The sequence below is a fragment of the Anomalospiza imberbis genome, chromosome 3 (genome assembly GCF_031753505.1).
Source record: "Anomalospiza imberbis isolate Cuckoo-Finch-1a 21T00152 chromosome 3, ASM3175350v1, whole genome shotgun sequence".
NCBI lineage: Eukaryota > Metazoa > Chordata > Aves > Passeriformes > Viduidae > Anomalospiza > Anomalospiza imberbis.
Window position 1 is genome coordinate 110,546,689 of NC_089683.1, and position 23,894 is coordinate 110,570,582.

At 42.4% G+C, this 23,894-nt stretch overlaps 2 protein-coding genes across 17 annotated transcripts in view; one reads left to right on the forward strand and one right to left on the reverse strand.

Annotated features, from left to right (window-relative positions):
• Positions 1-7,261: 7,261 nt before the first annotated feature.
• On the reverse strand, positions 7,262-19,225 carry MDH1 (malate dehydrogenase 1). Its single transcript, XM_068186401.1, has 9 exons — positions 19,083-19,225; positions 13,566-13,664; positions 12,628-12,724; positions 11,527-11,702; positions 10,082-10,204; positions 9,788-9,964; positions 8,558-8,671; positions 8,257-8,346; positions 7,262-7,896 (listed from the first exon to the last, which is right to left on the reverse strand). Exons 1-9 carry the CDS (start codon positions 19,083-19,085, stop codon positions 7,771-7,773), a joined length of 1,005 nt encoding a protein of 334 aa, XP_068042502.1. The 5' UTR covers positions 19,086-19,225; the 3' UTR covers positions 7,262-7,770.
• Positions 19,226-19,452: 227 nt separating this feature from the next.
• Positions 19,453-23,894, forward strand: part of WDPCP (WD repeat containing planar cell polarity effector) — a 148,748-nt gene continuing 144,306 nt past the window's right edge. For 13 of the 16 annotated variants that reach the window (XM_068186420.1, XM_068186419.1, XM_068186418.1 and 10 more), the window contains exons 1-2: positions 21,493-21,600; positions 22,508-22,589. The gene's annotated coding sequence lies outside the window, so the exon portion shown is untranslated. Of the gene's footprint in view, positions 19,559-21,492; positions 21,601-22,507; positions 22,590-23,894 lie in introns of those variants that run through there. The other 3 variants (XM_068186405.1, XM_068186412.1, XM_068186415.1) reach the window with 1 other exon arrangement.

Here is a 23,894-nt window from a genome sequence, read left to right on the forward strand (position 1 = left end):
CCCCTTCTTCCAGATTCAGTAGCTTCTGGGATTATCCCTCAGACCAGCCTGGCTCTCTTCCTGCTCCTCTCATTTCCACCTAATCAGCTCCTCCTAAGTTGAAGTGATGTCCTCATCCTCCTGGCCAGGTTGTCTTTATAACAGTGCCACATATTTCTTTTTTCTGTCACCTCTCTTTGGGGTTCAGCCAGTGGTTTTGTGTTCTTCAGTCACCAGTGTCTTTGAATACATCTACTTGTTTTCTCCCATCTCTTGAAATCCACACTGTTAATTGCTATTTCTGACTAGCTTCCTTCACTTTGCTTTCAAAAGGTTTGTTAACTTGTGCTAGAGCCAAAAACATACCTTCTGTAGAGGCAATAACAAGGGAATTCATAAGCTCACACACACAAGGTCATTCTCAGCACATTCTAAAATGGGGAACAAAAGAACAGACCTTTTATCTGGAGTAAATGGAAGATGATGGATGCAAAAAGACACGATGCAAAAAGAAAGGGAAGGGTGCTACAACCAAAAATGAGGGATGTCATTACAGATAAGTTGTTTGGAGAGTACAGTGTTACCTACTGGAAAGGCAAAAAGTATATTAAGACAAAGCTCATGAACTAACCAGGGGAAGATAAAAACTTGTCATGATGAAAAATACCAGGTGCTATCGATAGCATATAATGGACTGAAAAATACATGTAAAAAGCAGCATTGATTTTGTGTCTGGCCCCACTTTTATCAAGGTCCATAACCAAACCCAGTCAAAATCAATAACAAAAGTGGCTGGGAAACCACAGGGCAGTTTTGATCAGGTTGCATCTCTGTGGCTTTGATTCTCAGTTTGAAGTCACTCATACTGCATTTCCCGACCTTTTTCAGTCTGACAGTCTTAAAAAAAATATGTCGAGGAGTCCTTTTGTGCCATGACACCCTAATGTTTGCCTTGCCAGTGAAATTAAAAAAAAAAAAAAAGCCAAGATAAACATTGAGTAATCTTTTACTACTTTTTTTACTACTCTTTTTTGTTCCGTTGTTTGCCTAAAGATACATGTGATTTGGGTTTTTGTACTCGCTTCCCTGACCTTTCCCTCCTGCTTCCCAGCAGTGCTGCTAGAATCCCAGGCAGAGGAGCACCACGTAGGAGCTATGTGAATTAGGTGACAGATTATTTGCTCAGGTATCACTCCCTTTGCTAAGAGACATTTTACACCCAGGTAGGTGTGGGCTTCATCACCTGCTCTGTGAGCACACCAGGAACCAGGTGACTCATGACATGAAGGAAGTGTTTGCAGTAAGAGTCGGGAACGTGGCAGCCCTTTTCTCATGGATGAAGAGTTTGGGGATTTCATGACCGGTACTTTTCATAGTAAGGAAAACTCCGCAGGCAATATTTCTGACAAGCTTGTTCCCCTGTCTAATTCAAGCATGATTATCTGTGTTGATGAATGTCAATGAAGCACATCACTGGGGTGTTTCAAGAGGGACAAGTGTCAACTCCCAGAGGTTTCGCAGTGTCACTTGTAGCCTGACATTTGGAAGAGGAGCTGCAGTTTCCCTCGGCTGTGGGATTCCTGCCCACAGCTGATACGGGACAGCAGTAAACTCGCATGCCCCCTTCAGCTCCCTGAATTCCCTGTCAGCAATTTCCTTGCCAGGAGCCAAGATAAGCCCACTTATCCTGTGGCCAAGGTCATTACCCAGGTTACAAGACCAGGCTGAAGGAGCACGGACTTTGAGCAGAGGTTACTCTGAGCCCTATCTCAATGCAGGTCACTTGTAGGTTTGGAGAAACCCTCCAACAGGTATTTTTTTGTCTGTTTGACAGATTTTCCTTCTGTTGACTTCTCTAGTCTGGAAGGGAAAACAACCAGTGCTGAAGAGCCCCATCATCAGCCAAACCCTATGTTATATTTTAGCATAAAAGCCTTGTTCAATTAACAGCAGGAATGGTAGGAGGCCCAATAGTCAAGTGCAAATGTAGAAACTCTGAGACACCTTCTTTTCCCTACCACTCACCAAAAAGAAATGAAATCTCAGGGGTTTTATTCCATCATCACAGGTTTTTCTGTGCACCAAAATGAAGCATGTCATTTCTGTGCTTGGGTGAAAAGTAAAAAAAAGGAAAAGCTGGTTTCACATCAAGGTAGTGCTTTTGGTTTTGTCTACCAAATAGCTCGGAACTTCACAAAGGGCTCTTACTTCTGCTCTCCTCTCTGCCTGAGAGGATTTGAGCTGCTCAGAAAAAGGCACAAATTCTGCATATTTTGGGACACAAGAGGAGCTCTTCCTAATCTCACCTTGTAGAAATAACCATACAGCAGCAAGAAGTGGTACCCTCAAGACCCATTTGCTGTCATCTCCATAAGGAGTTAGTTAGCCTTAATTAACCCTAATTAGCCCTTTTGCTGTCCTGATGAAAAGACCAGGAACTAGGATGGACACTTTCTGTGCCAAAATGGTCACTTTTGGGGAAGTTACTGCTTGGCCAAGAAACATAATTTCTCTAGATCACTTCTGTACCTCTGTCTGGCAGGCACTGAGAACAGCAGAGCAGCGGGACCAGAGAAGGACAAGAAAAATGGAACATCTGCTTTCCTGTATTGCACCTGCTGCACTTAGTGGTCCTAGAGAGACTGGGAAAGATTGGACCTTTTTCTCCCAGAATGGAAGGGGAGCACTGTTTCTAGCAAAAGCCAAAAATAGACATTCACTTCTAAAAATAAACTTTAAAAAAGAGTCAGAACTTCATGCCCAGCACTACAGAGTTGTGTCTTCTCCCGTGGCTCCCCTCTGTCCTCCTAAGGCCGTGCAGCTGCCCTGTGGGGACACCTCGTGGCTCAAGTGGCACCTTTGGTTTGCCTTAAGGGATCACCTCTTCATAGCACCACGACCCGTGCAAAGTGTATTTTAGCTGTCAGTGTGACAGCCAAGAGGAGAGATATGAAGTCAAATTTGGAGGTAGGAAGCACAGGGGACAAGTCTAGAGCAACTCTTCTAACGATTTCTTTAGCATCTAGTGAAATTATAAGTGGCTGAGTTTGAACCCCTCACCCTTTCAGATGCCCTTGACCAGCAGTGCTTGGCTGCTGCCTTCTCCTGCTGGCCGGTGCAGGTGAGTCCATGAACAGCAACCCAGCCCCAGAGAGGGCAGGGAATGGAGGCACTGAGGAGGTGCTGCCAGGAGTTCACTCTTGGGGATGTGGTTTGGGATGGCTGAGATCAAACATCTCACCAGATTTCTCTGTTACCAGCCTGGACACTAACAAGAAACTTAATTTACCCCATGTCTAATTTCACAGTGATGCAGCCAGGCAGGAGTATAGCATACAAGGAGTTTGTATTAATTATTTCTCTGTTTGTGCAACATGCAGAGAAATGCATGGCACCTGCCAAGAAAAGCCAACCTCATCTCCTGTGGCTTTGCAGAGAGAAATGGGAATGCCTGGTAACCATGTCTGACTCCTCCCTCCTCCAGGTATTTCCATTCAGTGGTATCAACAAGTCCTAAACACACACAGGTGTCCTCTGGCTCACCTCCTTCACCTCTTCTCAGGAAGACAGAGCTCCTGGTTCTCAGAAGAGGCAGATGTTTATCATGCTCTGCTCTGCACCAGCACCAGACCACACCAAAGAGAAGTTACCAAACAGCGTTTGGTTTTCTCATGATGGTATTTCGTAACGAGGAGGATTTATGCTTTTCTCCAGAAAGCCCACAAAAGTAGCACAGCCATCTTCACATGGATTTAACTTCTCCAGTCAGGAGAAGTTAATGGGTCAGGATTACTTGTCTTGCGGTCTGCTTGCTGATGAAGAGATGCCTGTGTTTCCTGCTCCATTTGCCTCCCAGGCAAGTGTCACCTGGTGCATGGCCGTCCCACCTTCTCCAAAGCACTTGCAAAGGAAAGTGACCACACCTCGAACAGCATCCTCCAGCCAAGGCTTTCAACTTCTCTTGCAAATATCTGCTACAAGAAGTTGAGGGGCAAAGACAGGTAATCTGGCTGCTGTGGGCTCCTGCAGAGCCAACAGCAGAACTTGTTTCCTGAATTTATCACTTGATTTCAAGTGCTGTTTTTCCTGGGAAGTGGAAGAGAGGGGCATCTTTCAAGCAAGGGTAGTGCCAAGTGCATCCACATGCATCCTTGTCCTGGAGAAGCCACCTTTCATGTAGATATCTCAGTGGCATGGAGACAGGCGTCCACACAGGTGATAATGCGGGTATTTTGTCAAAACCTTCCCTCTCCTGTCCAAGAGTTTCCTGGGCCCCCAGTCCCTTGCAGAATGAGATTTGTTTGCTTTCTCATAGACAGGTATTTATTCTCCAGGCTTCCAGGTTGAGGAGAAAAAATGTTTTCCCAGTCTGACTCCCTCTCTACTAGCTCCATCTGGAGGCTCCAAGAAAACTTGCACTGTAAAAGTACTTTTATTTGTACTTATTTATTTTATAATTTATTTAGGAGTTGAGGTGGTCTTGGCATTGATGATTATGGTTAGCAGACTTGAAAAAAGAAAGCATCTGTGCAATTAAGTTTTTAGCTATAAATTAATTAAAGATTCTATAAAATCAAAACAATGGGCTTATTTCTGGCTAAGCTGAAGACTGCATCTCTATCTGTTCACTTCTCTATTTACCTGCAGTTACAGAGTTATATTTTAAGCAGCTGACTGCTCAGCCTCTGTTCTAATTCAGCAGCATTTATCACACTGCTACGCAAAGCTGCCACTTGAAGAGCTGTTGGAATGGGTTTTTTTAAAATAAAATGTGGTACTTAAAATATCTGCTATTTAAGCTGCAAATAGTTACAGTTACATAACTTCCTCTTTTATTACTACTGAGGTATAGCTATCCTCTAGGAGTTGGAATTCTTGGCATTCTAAATATATAATTCTTGGAATACTTGGAATTCAAAATGTGTCTATAGATGTAAAAAGACCCTAAACTACAGGAAATGAGGGAGGGGAGGAAGAAAAACAGGAAATCATTCTAATAAGTTCATTCAGGACATCTTTCCTCAGGTTTGTAAATTCAGTGCTCTGAAAGCACTTGCCAGAGTTCTCCCACCTTCCCTTGAGGAAAGTGAGATTCAAACTTATTGATTGGATATGATGTGATGCCTTATAACTCTGCCCAGGGGTGAAGCTCTGTGGTGAGTAGCAGTATAATGTTGATTTAGATTCATTTGTTAGATCTGGGGTTTCCAGCTTCACCTGAGTTACTGTAAGAAATAGCAGGAACAGCTGTACTGGGAGAAGAATGATGATGCAAGACAAACTCGGAATCAGTTTTTTGTTCATTTGGGGAAAAGCTTTATTTCTTTTCCCTCTCAAAAGAATTCTTGCTGGGAATGGAAAGCTGTCAAGAAAGCACAAAGAGATCAGATTAGCAGCCTGCCTTGTGCAGTTTCAGGAGCACGAAGGGAGGATTTGGGATGCAGGGATTTGGTGTTCCACAACAAGGCATGCCAGCCAGGCTGAACAATTCCCAGCCTTTCCTGGGAGCCTTTCTGCTGACACACAGACTCAGTCAGGAGCCCTAATGTTCTCAGCTGCTCCATCTAGAAACCTTCCAGAAGTGGATCTGACAATTCCAGCCCTAATTTCCCCTAGGATTTGTTTCTCAAAGAATGCTTGTATGTAATCTCTCAGGAGTTGCTGCTTGAAGTCCTAGCTTTTGTTCTCTTGGAGAAGTAATCAATGTACCTGGAGAAGTAAAGAATGGATGTGAAAGCCTCTCCTGCACAGCAAGACTTTATGTCCTGGAAATACCTCATCAGTAACTGGAAAGTAACTTCCAATACAAAGAATATTCACCATGTGGTAGCTTGTAAGTAGCAGGATAGCAAAGCATTTGGACAATGAGCAGGTGAGAGATTCCCTGTTCAACTGGTTCATGGAAGTGCGGAGGGAACACAAACAGTGCTTAAACTCAGCAAGAGGAGGTAAATGTCAGTGCAACTGTTAACTGGAGTTCAGTGTATCAGGAGAGAGAGATACTCTATCAAGTGCAGAGCTTACAATGGAAGTGTTCTGATACATTGTTAGAAGCATTACTTTACAAGAAATTAGTTTTCTCCGACAGAAGGCTGCTTTAAAATCGACATCAAAAAGCCCTGAAGAGCTAGATCTTACAGATTTTCTTTCTTAAAGCTAATTCCTTATGTGGTGATGCTACAGTAGGTATGACACAAAGCACAGCAGCAGCATTTATTATCCCTTATTTATATTTATCAGGCATAGATGTGCACTTTTTCCTTTACAGGAGGTGGCTCCAGTGCACACTGTTACTTGGTGTAAAAAGACTTATAAGTCTTTTTACACCAAGTAACAGTGTGCACTGGAGCCACCTCCTGTGACATTCACTACAAAAACATCTTAATTTAAAATAAATTGTAGCATGGAAATTACTGCAATGAATTCCTTTGAGCCCTGAGCTCATGCTGAAATGAGATTTTACTGACTTTCCATGGAACTACCAGAAGGCAGTCAATACATTGGCAGCTTTTCTTCCCTCCCTAATTTCTGCAAAGTGCCCAAACTGTCATGAAAAGACAGGTACATTAAATTTTCTCCTCAAAACTAAACTCTAAGGGGCTCAGAGGAATGAAAAAAAACAGTGAAAAAATACAACTGTGTATACTTCCTGTTTATTTTTAAGACTGCAGAAATGCATAAATGCTTGCAACAGCTGCTTCATAAGCATTCATGGTGTTCACTCACTGTGCCCTGTGCTGCAGCACATTCCCATTTCCTGAAATGCTTCTCTCCCCTTTCACCTCTACATATAAGTCTCTGCTGCATCATTGTCACTGTACTTAAAAGGTACAGTAATATTCTGACAGCAGACTTATTTTTATGGATAAGCTTACTGATGTTTGCTGATTTATTTTATATTCTGGCTGCTAAATCCTCAAAGAAACCATTCAATTTGCTTATAATTCAGTTTAACCTTTCCTTTTCTTGTCAAAGAAGTTCTGTTTTTCAAATCCTCATTAAATGAAAACAAACCAAAAAAGAAAAATGAGATGACTCCAGATATGATAGACCAAGATTTACTTTAGTACAAGGCAGAAACTGCTATTAGAACAGGACAGACACCAACTCAGGCAAAGGGAAATGTTAATCATTACGAAAGCTAGTAATGCTTAAAGCTTAAACCAGTTTCCCTCAGTTTCCTAAAATAGGCTTTCAAGGTTTTTTTATCTTGTACTATCAAACTGTTAGTTACATAACTAAAACATGCAAATAAAGTCCAACAGACTACTCTTAGCCAGTATCTGATTGAACAACTTTTAATATTTCTACTGACAAACATTGTTAGCATAACCAGAGTGAAACGTATTTACTTGAAGTCTGTCCAGTGATGGACTTGGGTCACTGAACTATCAGTTCAAGGAGAATTACTGGCATTCTAATTTCATTTTCAGTTGAGACAGAGGCTGCTGAAGTGATCACGGACTAGGACGTGTTCCAGTGCTGCCAAATTCTAATCAAAACTCAGATTGTGCGTTAGTAGCCAAGGCAAACAATTATCCTATACCATACACAGAAAGCAACTAGTATTGAATGGACAAAAACTTTGGTCAACAAACTAGTTTTACTTCTTTAATAATATTTTGCTAATAACTCAAGAGGCACGACAGTACCAGTAAGCATATGAACATTAAAATGCACAATGGCCACAGACAGCTGACTTGGATACAGTATTGGTGTTTGGTAGCAGACCTACAGACGGCTTTTCAATTCTTCCACTCTGAAATGATTTTGTATTTCTTCCTGACCTAGTCATGCACTGGAGAGGAATTCCACAGCAGTCTCCTTCTCTTCAGTTAACTCCTTAGCAGTAAGATCCATCTTCTCACGAGAAAAATCATTAATAGGAAGACCCTCAACAAACTTCCAGGTCTTGTCCTGATTGAAAACAAACAAATAAGAATGTAAGAACAGGCTTAATTCAGTCTGCATGAAAGAAACTTTGTGGCATAAGAACACAAATTATGGCCCTAAGAACCACATCAGGCAGAAGTTAATTTTATTTCAGATAAAGAATGCAACCAGCACAAGCTAGTCAAGTCAGATTGTACTTGTCTACCAGCACTTAGCTGACAATCAAGAAAATTAAACTTGGTTAATAAGAGTCCTCTCTGTGAAAGAGAGACTGCTAAACCCCCACATCCCAGCAACTGCAGTCCCATACTGCTGCTAACAAGCTCACATGACAGTTTAATAGGTCTTGCAGAAGATATATGGATTTAAATACAGCTTAGTTACCTTGATCACAACAGGGAATGAATACAGCAGGTCTTCAGGAACACCGTAAGAATTGCCATCAGAAATTACTCCCATCGAAACAAACTCTCCCTGAAACCAGAAAAGTCAGAGATAAAGACATTTTTCACTGCTAGAAGCAGGCAAAATTTTCAAGACTTTCAATATCCTTTATCTTCTATGACACAACTTACTCCAGAAGAAGACAGAGTCTTTCCTCTGAACACACAGACACCTGAGGTCAGTGAGGTGGGCACAAAATGAAAGCATTAGGCAAACAAGCACTTTAATAGCCACATCTTACCGCTGGAGTGCCAAACCAGATGTCCCTCACATGATCACAGATAGCTTTGGCAGCTGACATGGCACTGGACAGCTTCCTGGCCTTAATAACAGCTGCTCCACGTTGCTGAACAGTCTGCAATTAAGAAATAACCCAACCATAACTAAATTGTAAAGCAGCAAAACCATGGCTTGGTCTACATGCTGTTAGTAAACGCCATCAAGAAAGACCCTTGTATGTAATTATTTTATTTTATCAGTGAAGATACAGTTCTTTCACTAAACAAACATAGTATACAATAGTATACAATCTAAAAGAGTTTTGCCAACACAATTGCAATTGTTGTATGTAATTATTTTATGTTGTATGTAATTATTTTATTTTCTCAGTGAAGATACAGTTCTTTCACTAAACAAACATAGTATACAATCTAAAAGAGTTTTGCCAACACAATTGCAACACTGTTTCAGAGGCTCATTCCTCAACTGTACAGCTAGCTGGCTACTCTCATTCCAACCAGATGTCTCAAGATTTTCCCACCAGGAGACTTCGTGCATGTCAACAGTAGCAGCTGTCTCAAAAAACGCACTGTCATTTAAGGTCTTCTGCTGAATACCAATGAGAAACACTTGCTGGTCTCAATCCTACAATACTTAATGCATACAATTGATTTAATTCCTGAAGATAGCCGAACCTACCTCACCATACTCAAGTTAATAGTTTTTAAATTTAATGGTTTTGGTAAAGCTTTATTCATCTAGGGCTTTAGTTCCTAGATTTTTCAGACTCCTTTTCAGAAATGGTGCTGATAACGCCACATATTTAGGATTAGAAATTGTGTGTGTGTGTCTGTGCACATGCATGAGCAGGGAAAGAGTTGCTGGCCTTTTCTGGTGGGTGGGGAGCATCAAATGAATCATCCCACTTCATCTACAAAACTGCCCCAAAAAGTCACCATAGTGAAATGCCAGTGGTGTCCCTGCGTCACACAAGTTTCACATAAGCTGTGATCAAAACTCCTTGCTGAATCATTTTAGCATTCCAGTTGGATTTTTCTAACGAAGTTACATAGACTTTCCAGCCTTGAATTTTCCAAGGGCAAATAACTGATAGCAATATGATATCTGAAGATGGCTTATTCTAGTGAGAGAAAAGAACTGCTTCACTACATCAGTTACATTTTTTTACAATTTCAGATGAGGTTTGGAGAAAGCACAAGCACAAAATAACCATTAAAAAAAGTTTTCTTACCAGGATAAAGTCTCCCTTCAGCCAGCTGTCATCTTTGATAGCTTCATAGACTCCAACTTCCTTTCCTTTCACATTTACCTTCGCATGGTTAACATCAGGATATTGAGTGGAGGAGTGGTTGCCCCAGATGATGACATTCTTCACATCATTAGCAGTCACACCAAGTTTCAGAGCAATCTAATTGGAAATTTAAAATGTTCATTGCATTGACTTCAGCTTCTCAACTTACAGGCTTCTCTGAAAGCATTGTTCTGTCTGTATTGAGCAGAGATAACACAATAGGCTCTTTTTTACCTGAGATTTGGCTCTGTTGTGATCCAAACGAGTTAAGCAGCTGAAATTTTCCTTTGGTATGGATGGAGCTGACTTTGATGCAATCAGGCAGTTGGTATTCGCTGGATTCCCAACAACCACAACCTAAGAACATAAAAATGACAGATGAAGTAGGTATTTCTGCAAAACACCTCCCTTCAGTGAAATACACTGCTTGGCCTTCAAAGAAGCTATCTAAAAGTTAAGTTTTCTAATCTCTTGGTTGTCTTCAACAAGACTGTTTTTTAATTGTGCCATTCGTAGTCACCCAATCTTCTATAACTGCACATAAAAATATTTTCCAGGTAGGCATGTTCTTTAACTTGACATCCAATGTGAAAAGGAACAAGACTTCTAGGGAGATTTGTACACTGATCTACAGCCTGGCTTCAAACCTCATGCTACCAGATATAGGGAGACAGACCGAGCACGCTTGTAACCAACCACTTTTAAATGCTTTCTGGACTCGCTGCCACTGCTTTATATAATTGCTTTAAAATTAAGAAAGCCAGAACAGTTACTTATCTCAATGTTCATAGGCAGTTAGAAGTAAAACACTGCCTCAACTTAGATCAATTTATTACTATGCAAAACTGATTTTTATTCATCCTTCATTTGTGCCTCGAATGACTTATGTCAAACTCCACATACCCTAAATCACACAAGCTGATCTGCAAACCTCCCTTTGTACTTCCCCTTTTGAAAGTGAGTTCAGTAAATTTTCCACTGCTCCACAATAGTCATATTGATAGTTTTTATTCCAACTGGATAAAGAAGCAAACACATCTTTAGAAGCCGTAGGAAGTTCATCAGCAGACATTAAAAAGTCAGTTACAAAGCACAGTCAGAGTCTGGGTCTGAGATTAAGAGCAGTGGGAGAGCAGCCACATGATCCCATTAACTGTGCTGAAGGATTCTGAGAAAGAACAATTAAAATCTTCTAATGCTCCAAGTGAGATGCAAACAACCTAAATAAAGCTGATTTTTGTGCAACTGTAATTCCATATTGATACTGAAGTTAAGGGTCATTATATTAAAGGACACAGATGGATATGAAGGAGGGAGCTGCATTTAGTTAATTCAGTTCTCCTAGAGAAGAGTGATAACATGCAAAAGATTGCCTTTTTTTTTTAAATACAGTTTTATGGGGTTGCTTTAAAAATTGGAGGTAACCAGTTCAGAGTATGTGTGGAATACAGCAATACAATGTAAGACTCACCTTTTTCACCAAACAAATTAATGACTAAATCATCCACCTATTTAACATTCTGTTTCTTATCTACCCTTGACTGTGGTCTATTTTCCAGGGCATAAGGAAAGGAATGCCCACACTGAGCAGGCTCTTGCTTGAGCAATACTCTTCTACAACGTATCCAGATCTTTACATAGCAAAGAATTAATGTTTTAAATTCAGTTCCTACATTCACCTTGACAGTCTTTTTGGCATACTTGTCCAAGGCTGCACCCTGAGACTTGAAAATTTTCACATTTGCTTTGAGTAAATCCTTCCTCTCCATGCCCTCTCTCCTTGGCATGGAGCCAACCAGAATTGCTATGTCGAGGTCTTTGAATGCAACTTCCTCCTTGTCTGTTGGAATGACCTCTAAAAAAGAAGGAAAGGGGGAAAATAATTCAGCAAGATGGCATAGTGCTAACAGGAATATTCTTTTGTGCATAAACAGTATATAATCTAATCTGATAAGACCACCACCTTCCTCTTCCAAAAATACAAGTAACAGTCATTTGGCCCTACCTCCACAGATTAAATACATCCCAGTAAATTGGTTTTATATACAAATATTTATCTAAAGTGGAAAACACAGGAGAAATCTGTGTAAAAAGATACATTTCATTTGCCTCTAAAAATGTGTATATAATACATATGCTTTTCTTTACTTTTACAATAAAATTTCAGTGGAAAGGACCAACACAAGTGAAGTTTTGCTGCCCCCTTACCAATTCAAAGCAGAGAAGGTTTGATTTGTACAAGAGCTGTTACCTACATGCTTTTTTTGTCACATGTTATAGCAATTACACTAACTCCTACTTGCTCCCTTTCTTCTGCTTGTTTAAACTATTAGAACTCAGCTTGTTTTCATGGCTTGAGGACTTTTATCTTATATTTTTATACACAAGATATTTTTAAGATTACATTAGGGTTTTTTTTAAATTTTGAAATAAATATCATATACATAATATAGCAATGATATATATATTTCCTGGCTGGGCCAGAATACATTGCATATATGCATGAGTATCTGACAATTCCTTGTCCAGGCTGAAAGCCCAGGATTAGATGATATAAACCCAGGTATCTGCATTGCCAATTCTGTTCACAAAACCTATTTGATGTCATTCTTCCTAGCTTACAGGCTAAGTTAAATTGATTATACTCCACAAAATACAAAACCAAGGAAGGATCATCTAAGATTTTCTTCTGCCTAACTTCCTGCCAGCTACAGGGACTCATAAATGCAAGAACTGTACTGCAGCATCTTGTAGGTATAAGAAAAAATTGTTTTGGCCACCTCTGAGCAGCGGCAGAGCACAGTCCTGCAGCTCCATCACCACACCTTCCAGTACCGTCATCATAGGAGTGATGTCCAGCAGCACAAGAATAAGAGGCTGGAGAGAAAGAAAAGGTTTAGTGCAAGCTGGGCACAATGTATTTTGAAAATGAATTTGTCTTGTACTCAGCTGTTACCTCGTGCAAGATTTAAAACCCATTTGCAGAAAACAACTTCAGCACAACCAACAACTGACAGCTTGCATAACAGAGCAGAACTCCCATTTTCCCCACTTAAAGAAGAAATTACTTGCACATTGGTAAACCATTCCGAGTGTCTGTGAGGAAACCAGTCTCAGGCACTGCAGTTCTGACATTCATTCATTCCCGTGCCAGCAGGAGCAGGGAGGTCATCCTTCCCCTGTACTTGGCACTGGTGAGGCCGTACCTCGAGTGCTGTGTCCAGTTCTGGCCCCTCAGCTTGGGAAGGACATTGAGACGCTTGAGCGCGTCCAGAGGAGGCAACGAGGCTGGAGAGGGGCTGGGAACACAAACCCTGTGAGGAATGACTGAGGGAGCTGGGGGTGCTCAGCCTGGAGAAAAGGAGGCTCAGGGGTGAGCTTATCACTCTCTACAACTCCCTGAAAGGTGGTTGTGGTCAGGTGGGGTTGGTCTCTTTCACCAGGCAGCACTGACAGAACCAGAGGACACAGACTCAAGCTGCACCAAGGGAAATACAGGTTGGATATTAGGAAAAAGTTTTTTATGGAAAGAGTGATAAAGTTCTGGAATGGATGCCTGGGGAGGTGGTGGAGCCACCATCTCTGGATGTGTTTAAAAAAAGCCTGCATGTGGCACTAGGTGCCAGGGTTTAGTTGAGGTGTTTGGGCTGGGTTGGACTTGATGATCTTGAAGGTCTCTTCCAACCTGGTCAATCTGCGAATTCTGTGTGAGAGTTACCTGGTCTTTGCCGAAGACATCGCCCTTGGCAATGCTGTAGAGGAGGGAGTAAGCAATCTGCCCAGCTGCTCCAGTCACCAGCACTCTGACAGGTTCACCCTGCAAGGAAATGACACAGCCTTACCCACAGTTCCACACCTCAGCCTCACATCAGTTAAAAGATAAGTTACTGCAGCAAGAACGTTATGATTATTTAACCTGGATGAAAGCATGTGCCTAAAGGCAGATCAGCCCCAGCCCCTGGGATCACACTTCTGGTTCTGCTAGAAGCACCAGCAATTTCCCTGTTGGTTTTACACAAACATATCACAATTGCAAAAAAGATCCTTAAGAATTGCTCCTGGAAAACTTGCAAAATGCCCGGAATTACGATGTATTTGAAAAGTTTTGCATTCCCTTTAACACTGCCTTGTTAACATAAGACAATACAACATACACCCCACCCATTCATACTTGAAATTTACTACAGAAGTTTCAGGAGCTGTGACACTTGACTGGTTTTCAGATTCTTTCAATTTCAAGGGCTGTTCCCATTCAGCACTTCAAAAGCTTATTTGCAAGCAAAGACTTATTGAATGCCAGAAACCAAAGAATCTAGTGGACTTAAACCTACTGCCTCACTGAACTGTTAGGCAGCAAATTTAACTAATCCACAGACAAAAGCTACATTATGAACAAATACAGACACTACTATCCATAATACAACTGTCTTTTGTCAAACTGACCCAAAACTCCAAAAGACTGGGAGAAGACTGCCAAAATGCTACTATATTGCAAATAAGAGGGGAATAAGGGCTTGCCCTGTAGCAAAATGACACTTTGTTAAGCAGAATGGGGACTGGAAGAAATCCAGATGTTATTTAATATTGAAAATTAAAGGCTGCGAGAGTTTGGGTTGGTCAGCCTGCAGAAGAAAAGGTACCAGGGTGGCTTTTCAATGCTCAAAGGGGACTTAGGAAAAAGAGTAGGACAAACTTTTTGTAGGGCCTGTTATGAAATGACAAAGGGGCAATAGTTTTAAAATTAAAAGAGGACAGACCAAGATAAGAAATAAATACTTTACAATAAAGATGGTGAAACACTGGCACAGATTGTTCAGATAAGTGGTGGTTGCCCCACCCCTGGAAACATTCAAGGTCAAACTGGACAGGTCTCTGAAAAACCTGGTCTTGTTAAAGATGTCCCTGCCAAATGCAGGGAGGTGGACCACTGACCTTTAAAAGTTTGTTCAAACCCAAAGCATTCTATGATTCTATGAAAATGGTCCACGTGGCAAAGGACATTAATAACCCAGTATTTCGTAAACCTGGTGTTTGTATTTCCCTTTTTCTTTAGGGGCAATAGGGCTGGCAAATGTGCTAGGACAGGAACAAGCAGACTGACCAGCCTGCTGGAATGTCAAGCCCACTTCTTCAGAAAATTAAAAGATGATCATTTGAGATACAGTCTAGGCATAACTGAATGTGAAAGAAGTGATTTAATTGGGCTACATTATGAAAAGCTGCAGAGCAAAGTCACGCCTTGCACTCAGTGCTGGTGATATTGCAGATGGAATACTGAGTCCAGTTCTGGAAACCTGAGTTCTGTATGGTTCTGTGGTCTGTAAGATGAGGCTGAGGGCGCTGGACATAGTCTGGAAAGGCAGAGGATAAGGGGGATCTAACAGCAGACCACCACATCTTCACAGAATAAAATAACACTGCCCCCAACACCTCTCAGCAGTAGCAGAACAGGATGCAACAGCTACAAATTAAGAGAAAAACTCTTGATTATGGGGTACTGCTGCAGCAGAAGAGGGTACCCACAGGGTCTGTATAACCTTCACCCCAGGCAGTTTCCAAGGCCCAGACCACAACACCTATGACATGATCTATCAGTGCCAAAAGTCTGCCTGTCAGGCTGGATTAGACAACTTCCAGACATGGAGCAAGAAAGAGGGCAGACTCTGTGACCTCTACAGATCCTTTCCAACCAGTATTCCTGTCACTGATATTTATAGGAAAACCTTGTGGGGCTTCCAGTGTATTCTCTCTGCAGAATTGACCAGACAAGCACAGCTGCATCACACTAGTGTTAGATGATTTTAAAAATTAGGCTACCTACCCCATTTTATCACATACTAGATAAAAGCAGAGCATAAATGATGAAGATAAACTACTGAATTCGCAGATTTAGATCTGACCTTCATTATGGGAATGATTCCTCAAATATCTCGTTACCCAATTGCCCGTTACATGGTTGAAGTGCATTTTTCTCTTTTGAACTCATCCTCCTACGAGTCACACCCCTCTAACTTCATCCAAACTCCACTGTGAGGGGAAGGAGAGCAAGACAATCAATTCTTGGGGGTTTAAATCTCAAAATTAGTTCTGGTACTCTATTCTTGAGCAGGGAAATGTACCCGAACATCTGAATGATGATGTGCAGCATGGATTTAGATGCGTATCAAATTTTCAAGCCAACTTTTCAGCATGTTTCTAAGAAAAATCTACATTTTATTTATATAAATGGAACAATGGCTGCTCTTTTAAGGCAGCTAACCACATTAGTTAGTAAAATAAGTACTGAAAAGTTACACTGCTGCAAAAGCTTGGCCTGGCAAAATCCCCATCACATAAAAAGTGATCCCGTGCTAAGCTATTCCAGAACTCACACAGGTAGCAGCAAAACATGTTTTCTTTATATTTATAGGGTATCTGAAATCAGTTGTGAATTGATTTTGGAATTTCCAGTGAATAGAAGAAAGATTTTAAGGCTCTTTCTTCTAAAGTAGTGTCACAAAAGTCTATGAGCTTTATAAGCTATTCTGATTAAAACATTAAAAATTCCAACTTATCCACTAGCACTATGGTGAGTATTCAGCATAATAACAGGAGAGGGAAGGAGTAGGAGATAAAAAGGTAAGAAATATGACTATTTATTATTTTTTTACTGAGAAAAACTTAGCATTTAGTCTCTAAAAAAAAAACATCAAAACTTCAGTCATGATTCAGCTCCTCCTTCTCAACATAATTATGTTTGCTTACTACCATCCTTCCTGTTGTCCCCCATTTGGGGCTGGAGGAGGAAAACACACAAGCTAAAATAAGGTGAGGAGTGCTGCCTACTTGTCATTCCTTTCCAAGCCTTCAGTACACTGGATTCAGTGCATTCCCCAGACCCTTTTACCCCTGCACCAATTGTGTGGATTTAGCATCAAACAAACTTCCGTGCTCTCTCTTAAACCCAGAAGCTGGAATAACAAACCAAAAATGTTCTGCTGCTTACAAAATGTGGCTAACTCTCAACAAAAAAAACCTTACATCTCATATTAAAATTGGCCTCACTGAGTGTCTGAGGCTACTTTTAGAGAGATGAGAAGCTCCCCAACAGAAGTTGTAGGTTCCAGACATTCATGTCCAGACAGTTTAACCCGTGACTTGGCTCCTGCAGGACTTTCATGCTGTGGTAACTGCAGGGGTGACCTTTACTCACTCTCAGGTATACAGGAACTAGAGGAAAAATTAAGCAACAACCAGCTATTTTGTTCCAAAGCCTTCCCCACTCCACATTCAACTGATGCATAGTTAAAAAGCTTTAGGAAAATAAAAGAGTAGCAAAAGTAATGATAAAAAGGATGAGGGAAAAAAGCTCCAGCAAGTGACCATTGCATCCCCACATACCCCTCTTCATCGAATCCAGCAAATGTAGGATCTCTCCCCCTCCTAAACTACCACAAATAAAAGCAAAGCCTCCAATATCAAGTGAGGAATTTGAGGTCTTAACGCCCTCGCCACACACTTTGGTTTAAGAACTCAGTGCCTCAGTCATTTCTGTGATTACAGCTGATATCAGCAGACCTCAAACATTAGTGCCATACCTGCAAACAGCACTGCACTGCAAAACTGATTCAGGAGGTTACAAAGGTAAGTAAAAGATAACTCACAACCTATCAAGTGTTGTGACAGGACCATCCTGACTACACAAGTGATAGACTTTGCATTGCTAATTGCAGTTATGAGAGATCTCTATAAAGATTATTGCTGATAAGCTCGTCTATAAAATACCACCAGCTTAACATTATTCCTGAATACTAAACGTTATTCCAGCCAACTAAGCTGTCCCACCTTGCTTCACAATAATTACTTAATCATTAAAATATACTTCTATCTCTTCCAAAGTCTAGAGCTTGCCTAAGGAACTTTCCCTTTGCTCTCCCTTCTTTAAAGCAGAGATGTGGGGACAATAAACACGATTGGAAATGGAGCAGAAAGTCTCAGCAAGGCAGCTGTGCACTTGAAGAACACCAGCAGTGCTGTGGTTCAAAGACCAAAGCAATTCCAAAGGCATTCCTTCCTCAAGGAATGACCTTGACACAGGTGCCCTGTAAAACTTTTTCCATTTCATTGAGCTAATGGTGGCCGTACTGATAGGTGATTTTATTTCAGAAATTTAAAGCCTCTGCCCAACACCACATGCATAATCTGAATAGCAAAGGCAAGATAAAAACAGTGATATTCTGAAAAGTCTGTACATCAAAGTTCTTGTAAGACCAGCCCATCCATGTCAGCTCATCCATGTCTCAATGCTTTGAGAGTTCAAATACAAACTAGAGCTTGCTCTCATGCTGTCACCCCTTCAAATCCCCATTTTAAATAGAAAGAGTGGAAAAGAAGGATAAAGTTTACAGATTTTGGTATTTTTTAGGGTATAGCTGAAATAAGCCCCGTTTCAGAGCATGCAAGCATTCTTTCTATAGCAAAATACTGAAAGTGAAGGTTTGAGTAACAGGGTACCGAGTCTAAAAAAGCACAGAGTTGTTTGCATGCCTAGAAAGGAAAGCAAGGTCTTTGTGCGGGTTTATATATCTATCTATATGTACACACGCTGCAGAAAAGCAAAGCACTGCAGTTCACCTCTGTAACCTCAGGGCAGAACTAGAAGGACTCCTTGACAATCTAGAGAGTCTGAACAAACAGCTGGATTTCCGACAGCAAGCAGGAACCCATAAAGGCATTGCACAAGCACTTTCCCTCGAGCTAACACAGAACCGCACCGAAACCCTGCACGCCTCACGGACGAAGGCGCTGACAGCCGCCGTCTCCCGACGGCAATGTCGGCAGGCGCGGCGCCGGGAAAAGGCGCGATCAGCCCCTTCGGAGCGCCAGCGCCAGCCCAGGGAGGTGCGCGGCGTTCCGACCGGGGCACATCCCGCCCTCCCCCGCAGGGCCCTGGGGACAGGGAGAGGCAGAGCCGCCGCCAGGCCCGCACCGACCCCACGTCCCCGCCTGGAAGGTCACCCCGGCGCGGCTCCGCGGGGGCTGTGGAGAGCCCTGGGCCGCCGCCAGGCCCGGCTTCTCTGGGTGCCACGACCACCTCCAGGTCACCCCTGCCCCTCGCTCCCCGGGCCCTCCCGGGAGCAGCGCGGCCAGGCGGGGACGGCGACGCCACTTCGGGGTCACCTCCGCCTGTCGCAGTTCCCTGCCCCGAGCCGAAGGAAGCCGAGGGGAGCGGTACCGCCGCGGGCCCGGTACCGACCATGTCTGCGGGAGCTGCGGGTCCGCTCGCTGCTCGGGGTCACCTCTGCGGCGCGACTGCGGCCGCGGCAGCGCTGCGCCGAGGTGCCGCGGGGGGGGCGGGGCGCGCGCCCGCGCGCGGCCGCCTGGGGGTTGTAGTCGCGGCCGCCGCCGGCTAGCGCCGCTCGGCCGCCGGAGAGAACTACAACTCCCACCGTGCCTCGGGGGCGGCGCGCCGCGCCCCCGCACGCCATTGGCGGTTGCCTCTCCGCCCCTCGCCCCCATTCATTGAAGAGCCGCGCGGCGCCGGAGGGGTCGGGCCGCCAGGGGGCGACGTGCGGCTGGGGGGGGGGACGGGGCCTCTCGGCGGGCGCACGCGCGCTCGGCGGCGGCGCATGCGCGGGGGGGGGCGGCGCGCGCGGTTGCCGCGGTGACGCGCGGGACAGGCCCCGGCGGCGGCGCCGCGCCCGCGCCCGCGCCGCGGACTCGGAGCGCTCGGTGGGTGCGAGTGCGCGGCCGGGCCCTGCCCTGCCCTGCCCTGCCCGGCCCGGCCCGGCACGGCCCGGCACCCCCCCGCGGCACCCCGGAGCCGCGAGCCCGGGCCGGGCAGAGCGTTCCCCTCGCGTTTCCCGCGCGGTTCCCTCCCGCACGGCTTCCCCCCGGCGCGTTCCCGGCGCTCCGCGCCTCATGCAATCCTGCCGTCCTGTTGCTTGGTCCTTTCCGTTCTGTTTTCAGGGCAAGCTGTGCTGTTCCGCTGGTAGAACTGCGTGGCTAAACTAGCGATCGCTTGTGCAAAAATAAAGCTGCTCGTTTTACTTGTATTTCGAATTGCTGAGTGGAGTAAATTCCTTTGGTCTGGCTGCAAGGGAGGCTGGTACCGGCATAAATCCATCAGCAGAACAGAGCTTCCTGGACTCCGGTTAGGGTGCAAAGGAAGGTCTTGGATAGCGCAGTTGATTTTTCTTTTCCCTCAGGTCCTGACAGGATTCCCTGTTAGTTAAGTGTTTTGTGCAGGTCTCACTTGTCCCAGTGTTTTTCTGCAGGATTAGTTTGAAATCTTACTCCAGTCCTTGTAGTAGTATTGAAAAAAAAGCAGTGTAAGGAGCTGTATACTGAGGCAATGTGAAATCTTACTCTAGTCCTTATAGTTGTATTGAAAAAAAGCAGTGTAAGGAGCTGTATACTGAGGCAATTTGAAATATGACTCTAGTCCTTATAGTAGTGTTGAAAAAAAAAAAGTCTAAGGAACATGTATACTGTGGGAATGTGAAATCTTACTCTAGTCCTTATAGTAGTATTTAAAAAAAACAGTCTAAGGAGCTGTATACTGAGACAATTTGAAATATGACTCTAGTCCTTATAGTAATATTGAAAAAAAACAGTCTAAGGAGCTGTATACTGAGGCAATGTGAAATCTTACTCTAGTCCTTATAGTTGTATTGAAAAAAACAGTCTAAGGAGCTGTATACTGAGGCAATTTGAAATATCACTCTAGTCCTTATAGTAGTACTGAAAAAAAGCAGTCTAAGCAGCTGTATACTGAGGCAATTTGAAATATGACTCTAGTCCTTATAGTAGTACTGAAAAAAAGCAGTGTAAGGAGCTGTATACTGAGGCAATTTGAAATATGACTCTAGTCCTTATAGTAGTATTGAATAAAAAGCAGTGTAAGGAGCTGTATACTGAGGCAATGTGAAATCTTACTCTAGTCCTTATAGTAGTGTTGAAAAAAAGCAGTGTAAGGAGCTGTATACTGAGGCAATTTGAAATATCACTCTAGTCCTTATAGTAGTACTGAAAAAAAGCAGTGTAAGGAGCTGTATACTGAGGCAATTTGAAATATCACTCTAGTCCTTATAGTAGTACTGAAAAAAAGCAGTGTAAGGAGCTGTATACTGAGGCAATGTGAAATCTTACTCTAGTCCTTATAGTTGTATTGAAAAAAAGCAGTGTAAGGAGCTGTATACTGAGGCAATTTGAAATATCACTCTAGTCCTTGTAGTAGTACTGAAAAAAAGCAGTGTAAGGAGCTGTACACTGAGGCAATTTCTTCTTTGGTCCTGCGACAGAACAGGGAAGTTGCTCCTTTAGGTCCGGGGGTGTAAAATGCAGTTTTCCACGCCACGTTGTCCCTTTCTGGCGGGTCTTGCTGCCGGTCGTGCTCCTGCCCCAGCTCAGAGGGTGCCGTGGCTGGAAGGAGCCTTGGAAGGAGCATGGGGCAGGGGCTGCAGCCCTGCCGGCGCTGCTGGGCTTTGCCCCGCTTTGTACCGCTCCAGAACCGCGCGTTGCTGCTCGCAATGAAGCCTGTACCCAATTCCCTTCTGCGGAGGCGTTTGAAAGCAAGCAGAGCTCAGGGCTGGCTTGAGGGAAGCTTGGGAAGGAGGAGGGAGCTTGTTGAACACAGTCGGAGTTTCCCTGAGTGTCCTAAGAGGCTTTACCCTGGTGACTCTTAACCTTCTCTGCACCCAGACCTTAATTAACACTATTTAAGATTGTTTAAGATTTAAATGTACACAAAACCTGATGTGGACCCACATAAGGTAATTTCCACTGACCATAATTGGTTCAGTTTAATTGATTTCTTGTCAATTTTCAGCTAAATCAATGTTAGCAGGCTGTAAACTGGTTTTTCTGTGTCAGGATAGCAGATTGTATTGATTTAATGGATTTCAGTTAAGAGCTTAACTTGAAACTTTCAAACTTTTTTCAGTAGGTAAGACTTTTCTTATTCTTGCTCCTTTTTTTTGCCCAAGCTTGTGCTCCTGGAATTATTTGCTGTTGGAGATAACAACAAATCTTGTTAGTTTGTGTTGAAAGTGATTTGTTTTGATGCAAAGCCACTTTGTTTGTCACAAGCATGTTTATCGGTTTATTTTCAATCCCAGTATAATTAGTCCAAATTGGACTCAGTTGTTGTCTGTGCTGATTTAACTGAAGAGACTGTAAAATGTTGCCTTTTATGAATGTGATGTAATTTTTAAAGTCAGCAAAACTTAACAGTTCTAGTATTTCCTTCTTAAATTTTGTTTCTACTTATTAAGCTTTGATGTTTTCCAAGCAAAATTTAAATGTAATTTTAAAAAATATTCTTTAATGCTCTCCCCATTTTTCGTTAGTATGAGTGTTTCCTGTAGCACTGTAAGCCAAAAAGCTGCGTAAATAAAAACAGTACATGCAAATGAAGCAATGGAAATTTAGTGTGCACGTGAATTGGGCTCTTGGCTAACTTTCAAATACACTTTGCAATTTTTGCACTCAAAAAATGCTGAATTACGTGGAAATCGGTAATTAAAAAACACACTGAAGTACTGAGATGTTTTAATCTCCATTTTCAGGGGATTAAGTATTATTTTTCAAGGCAACTAGTAGTTTTGAAGGGTAGTCTGCCAGAATTATCTCTTAATTTTTTAAAAAAATATTTTAAAATGAATTATTCTCTGTTAACAGCTGGCTGTGTTCTTTAACTGTATTTTGGATGGGAATATCTTTTCCTTCATTGCCATCTATAGAAACTGATGAATATTTTTAGGTAAGTCTTTACACTTAATTTTCAATAATTTGTGAAGTTTTCTTTTTGCCATCCTCTCTATGTCTAATACAGGTTTTTTATATTATGCATTTACTTACAATTGTTGTTACCAAGTCATGTCTCTTGTAGCTAAGTCTGTGTGATATAATTAACATTTAAAATGCACAAGATTATGTAAGAAAAATTAACTATATAGTGGCCAGGTTCAAACCTAGAAATGCTAGAATTGAAATAGTTTTGTAAATCTCTTCTGCGTTCTGGTCCAAGGGAATAATAGTAAGAGATTTTTCAGAAATAAGGTAAAATATTACAAAAAAAAATACTGAAATAGAATTAAGAGGATCAAAAATTATTTTGTAAAGTATGTGAGAAATCTATAATAGATTTTAAAAAATATATAGATATGAACAAGAACTATTAAAATCATGGTTTAGAAAATTAATAGAGGGTTGGGTTTTTTTGTATTCCTGGTGCTAATGTCCCAAACATAATTTTTCACTGTTCATTTCTAAACCTCAGTCATGTAGTACTGCATGGACCTTAAATGTCATGAAGAAACTAATCTATAGATTCCATTTATAATCCAGATTTTGTTTTTGCTGTGGTGAAAACTTTCTTTCTAAAAGAGAAATTTTACCTTCTGTGGAAGTGGCTTAATTTTTTATTGCTTATTTTTAATTTCTTAACAGCTTAGTTGGTTTTTTAATTAAAGTTGGGTAATTATCATTAATTGGTTTCTACAACCTTCAGCATGTTTTTAACAGGTAGCTAGGATGCAATAACACATCCTGTGCTCATGTGCCTACTGTCTGTGAAGAGACACAAATGATCTGTGGCTTGCATGTAATATGTAATAGTAATCTTTATGAACTATTCATGAGTCAAATATTAATAAAATTGTGAACAGACAGTTCTTTTTTATTTGTTTTCCCTAAGCAGGTCGATAGTATGAGCAGGTATTGTAGGTTTGGCAGAGGACACTGAGAGTTCAGGCGTTCTCTGGTGTGGGTGCATGTCAGATCTGAGCCTCTGGTGCCCAAAGGAGTTCAGGGCTCCATCACTGACCAGAGGGGCTGGTGGCACAGTGGCTTCATAATGGCACCGCCAGAGCTGAGGGACTCTGGAAGCTCTGTCCTCATCACCAGCCGAGCACCACTTCTGGAGGGTTTTCTTCTCACAGTTGTTACAAGGTCTGGGATACAGAGAATCCCTGTTGAAAAACAAAGCCAAACAAAACCAACCCACAAACCAAACAACCACATGGGACATGGCACAAAGGCTTTGGCATATTGGCTGTAAATTCAG

Bases quoted from the DNA above. Each gene is read 5' to 3' on its own strand.
- MDH1 (XM_068186401.1), bottom strand. The intron at 8,347-8,557 runs GTAAGATGTGGC...TTCTGGTTTCAG, and splicing joins TCTGGTTTGGCACTCCAGCG to GGAGAGTTTGTTTCGATGGG. The intron at 7,897-8,256 runs GTAACTAAGCTG...GTTTTCAATCAG, and splicing joins CATTCCCTGTTGTGATCAAG to GACAAGACCTGGAAGTTTGT.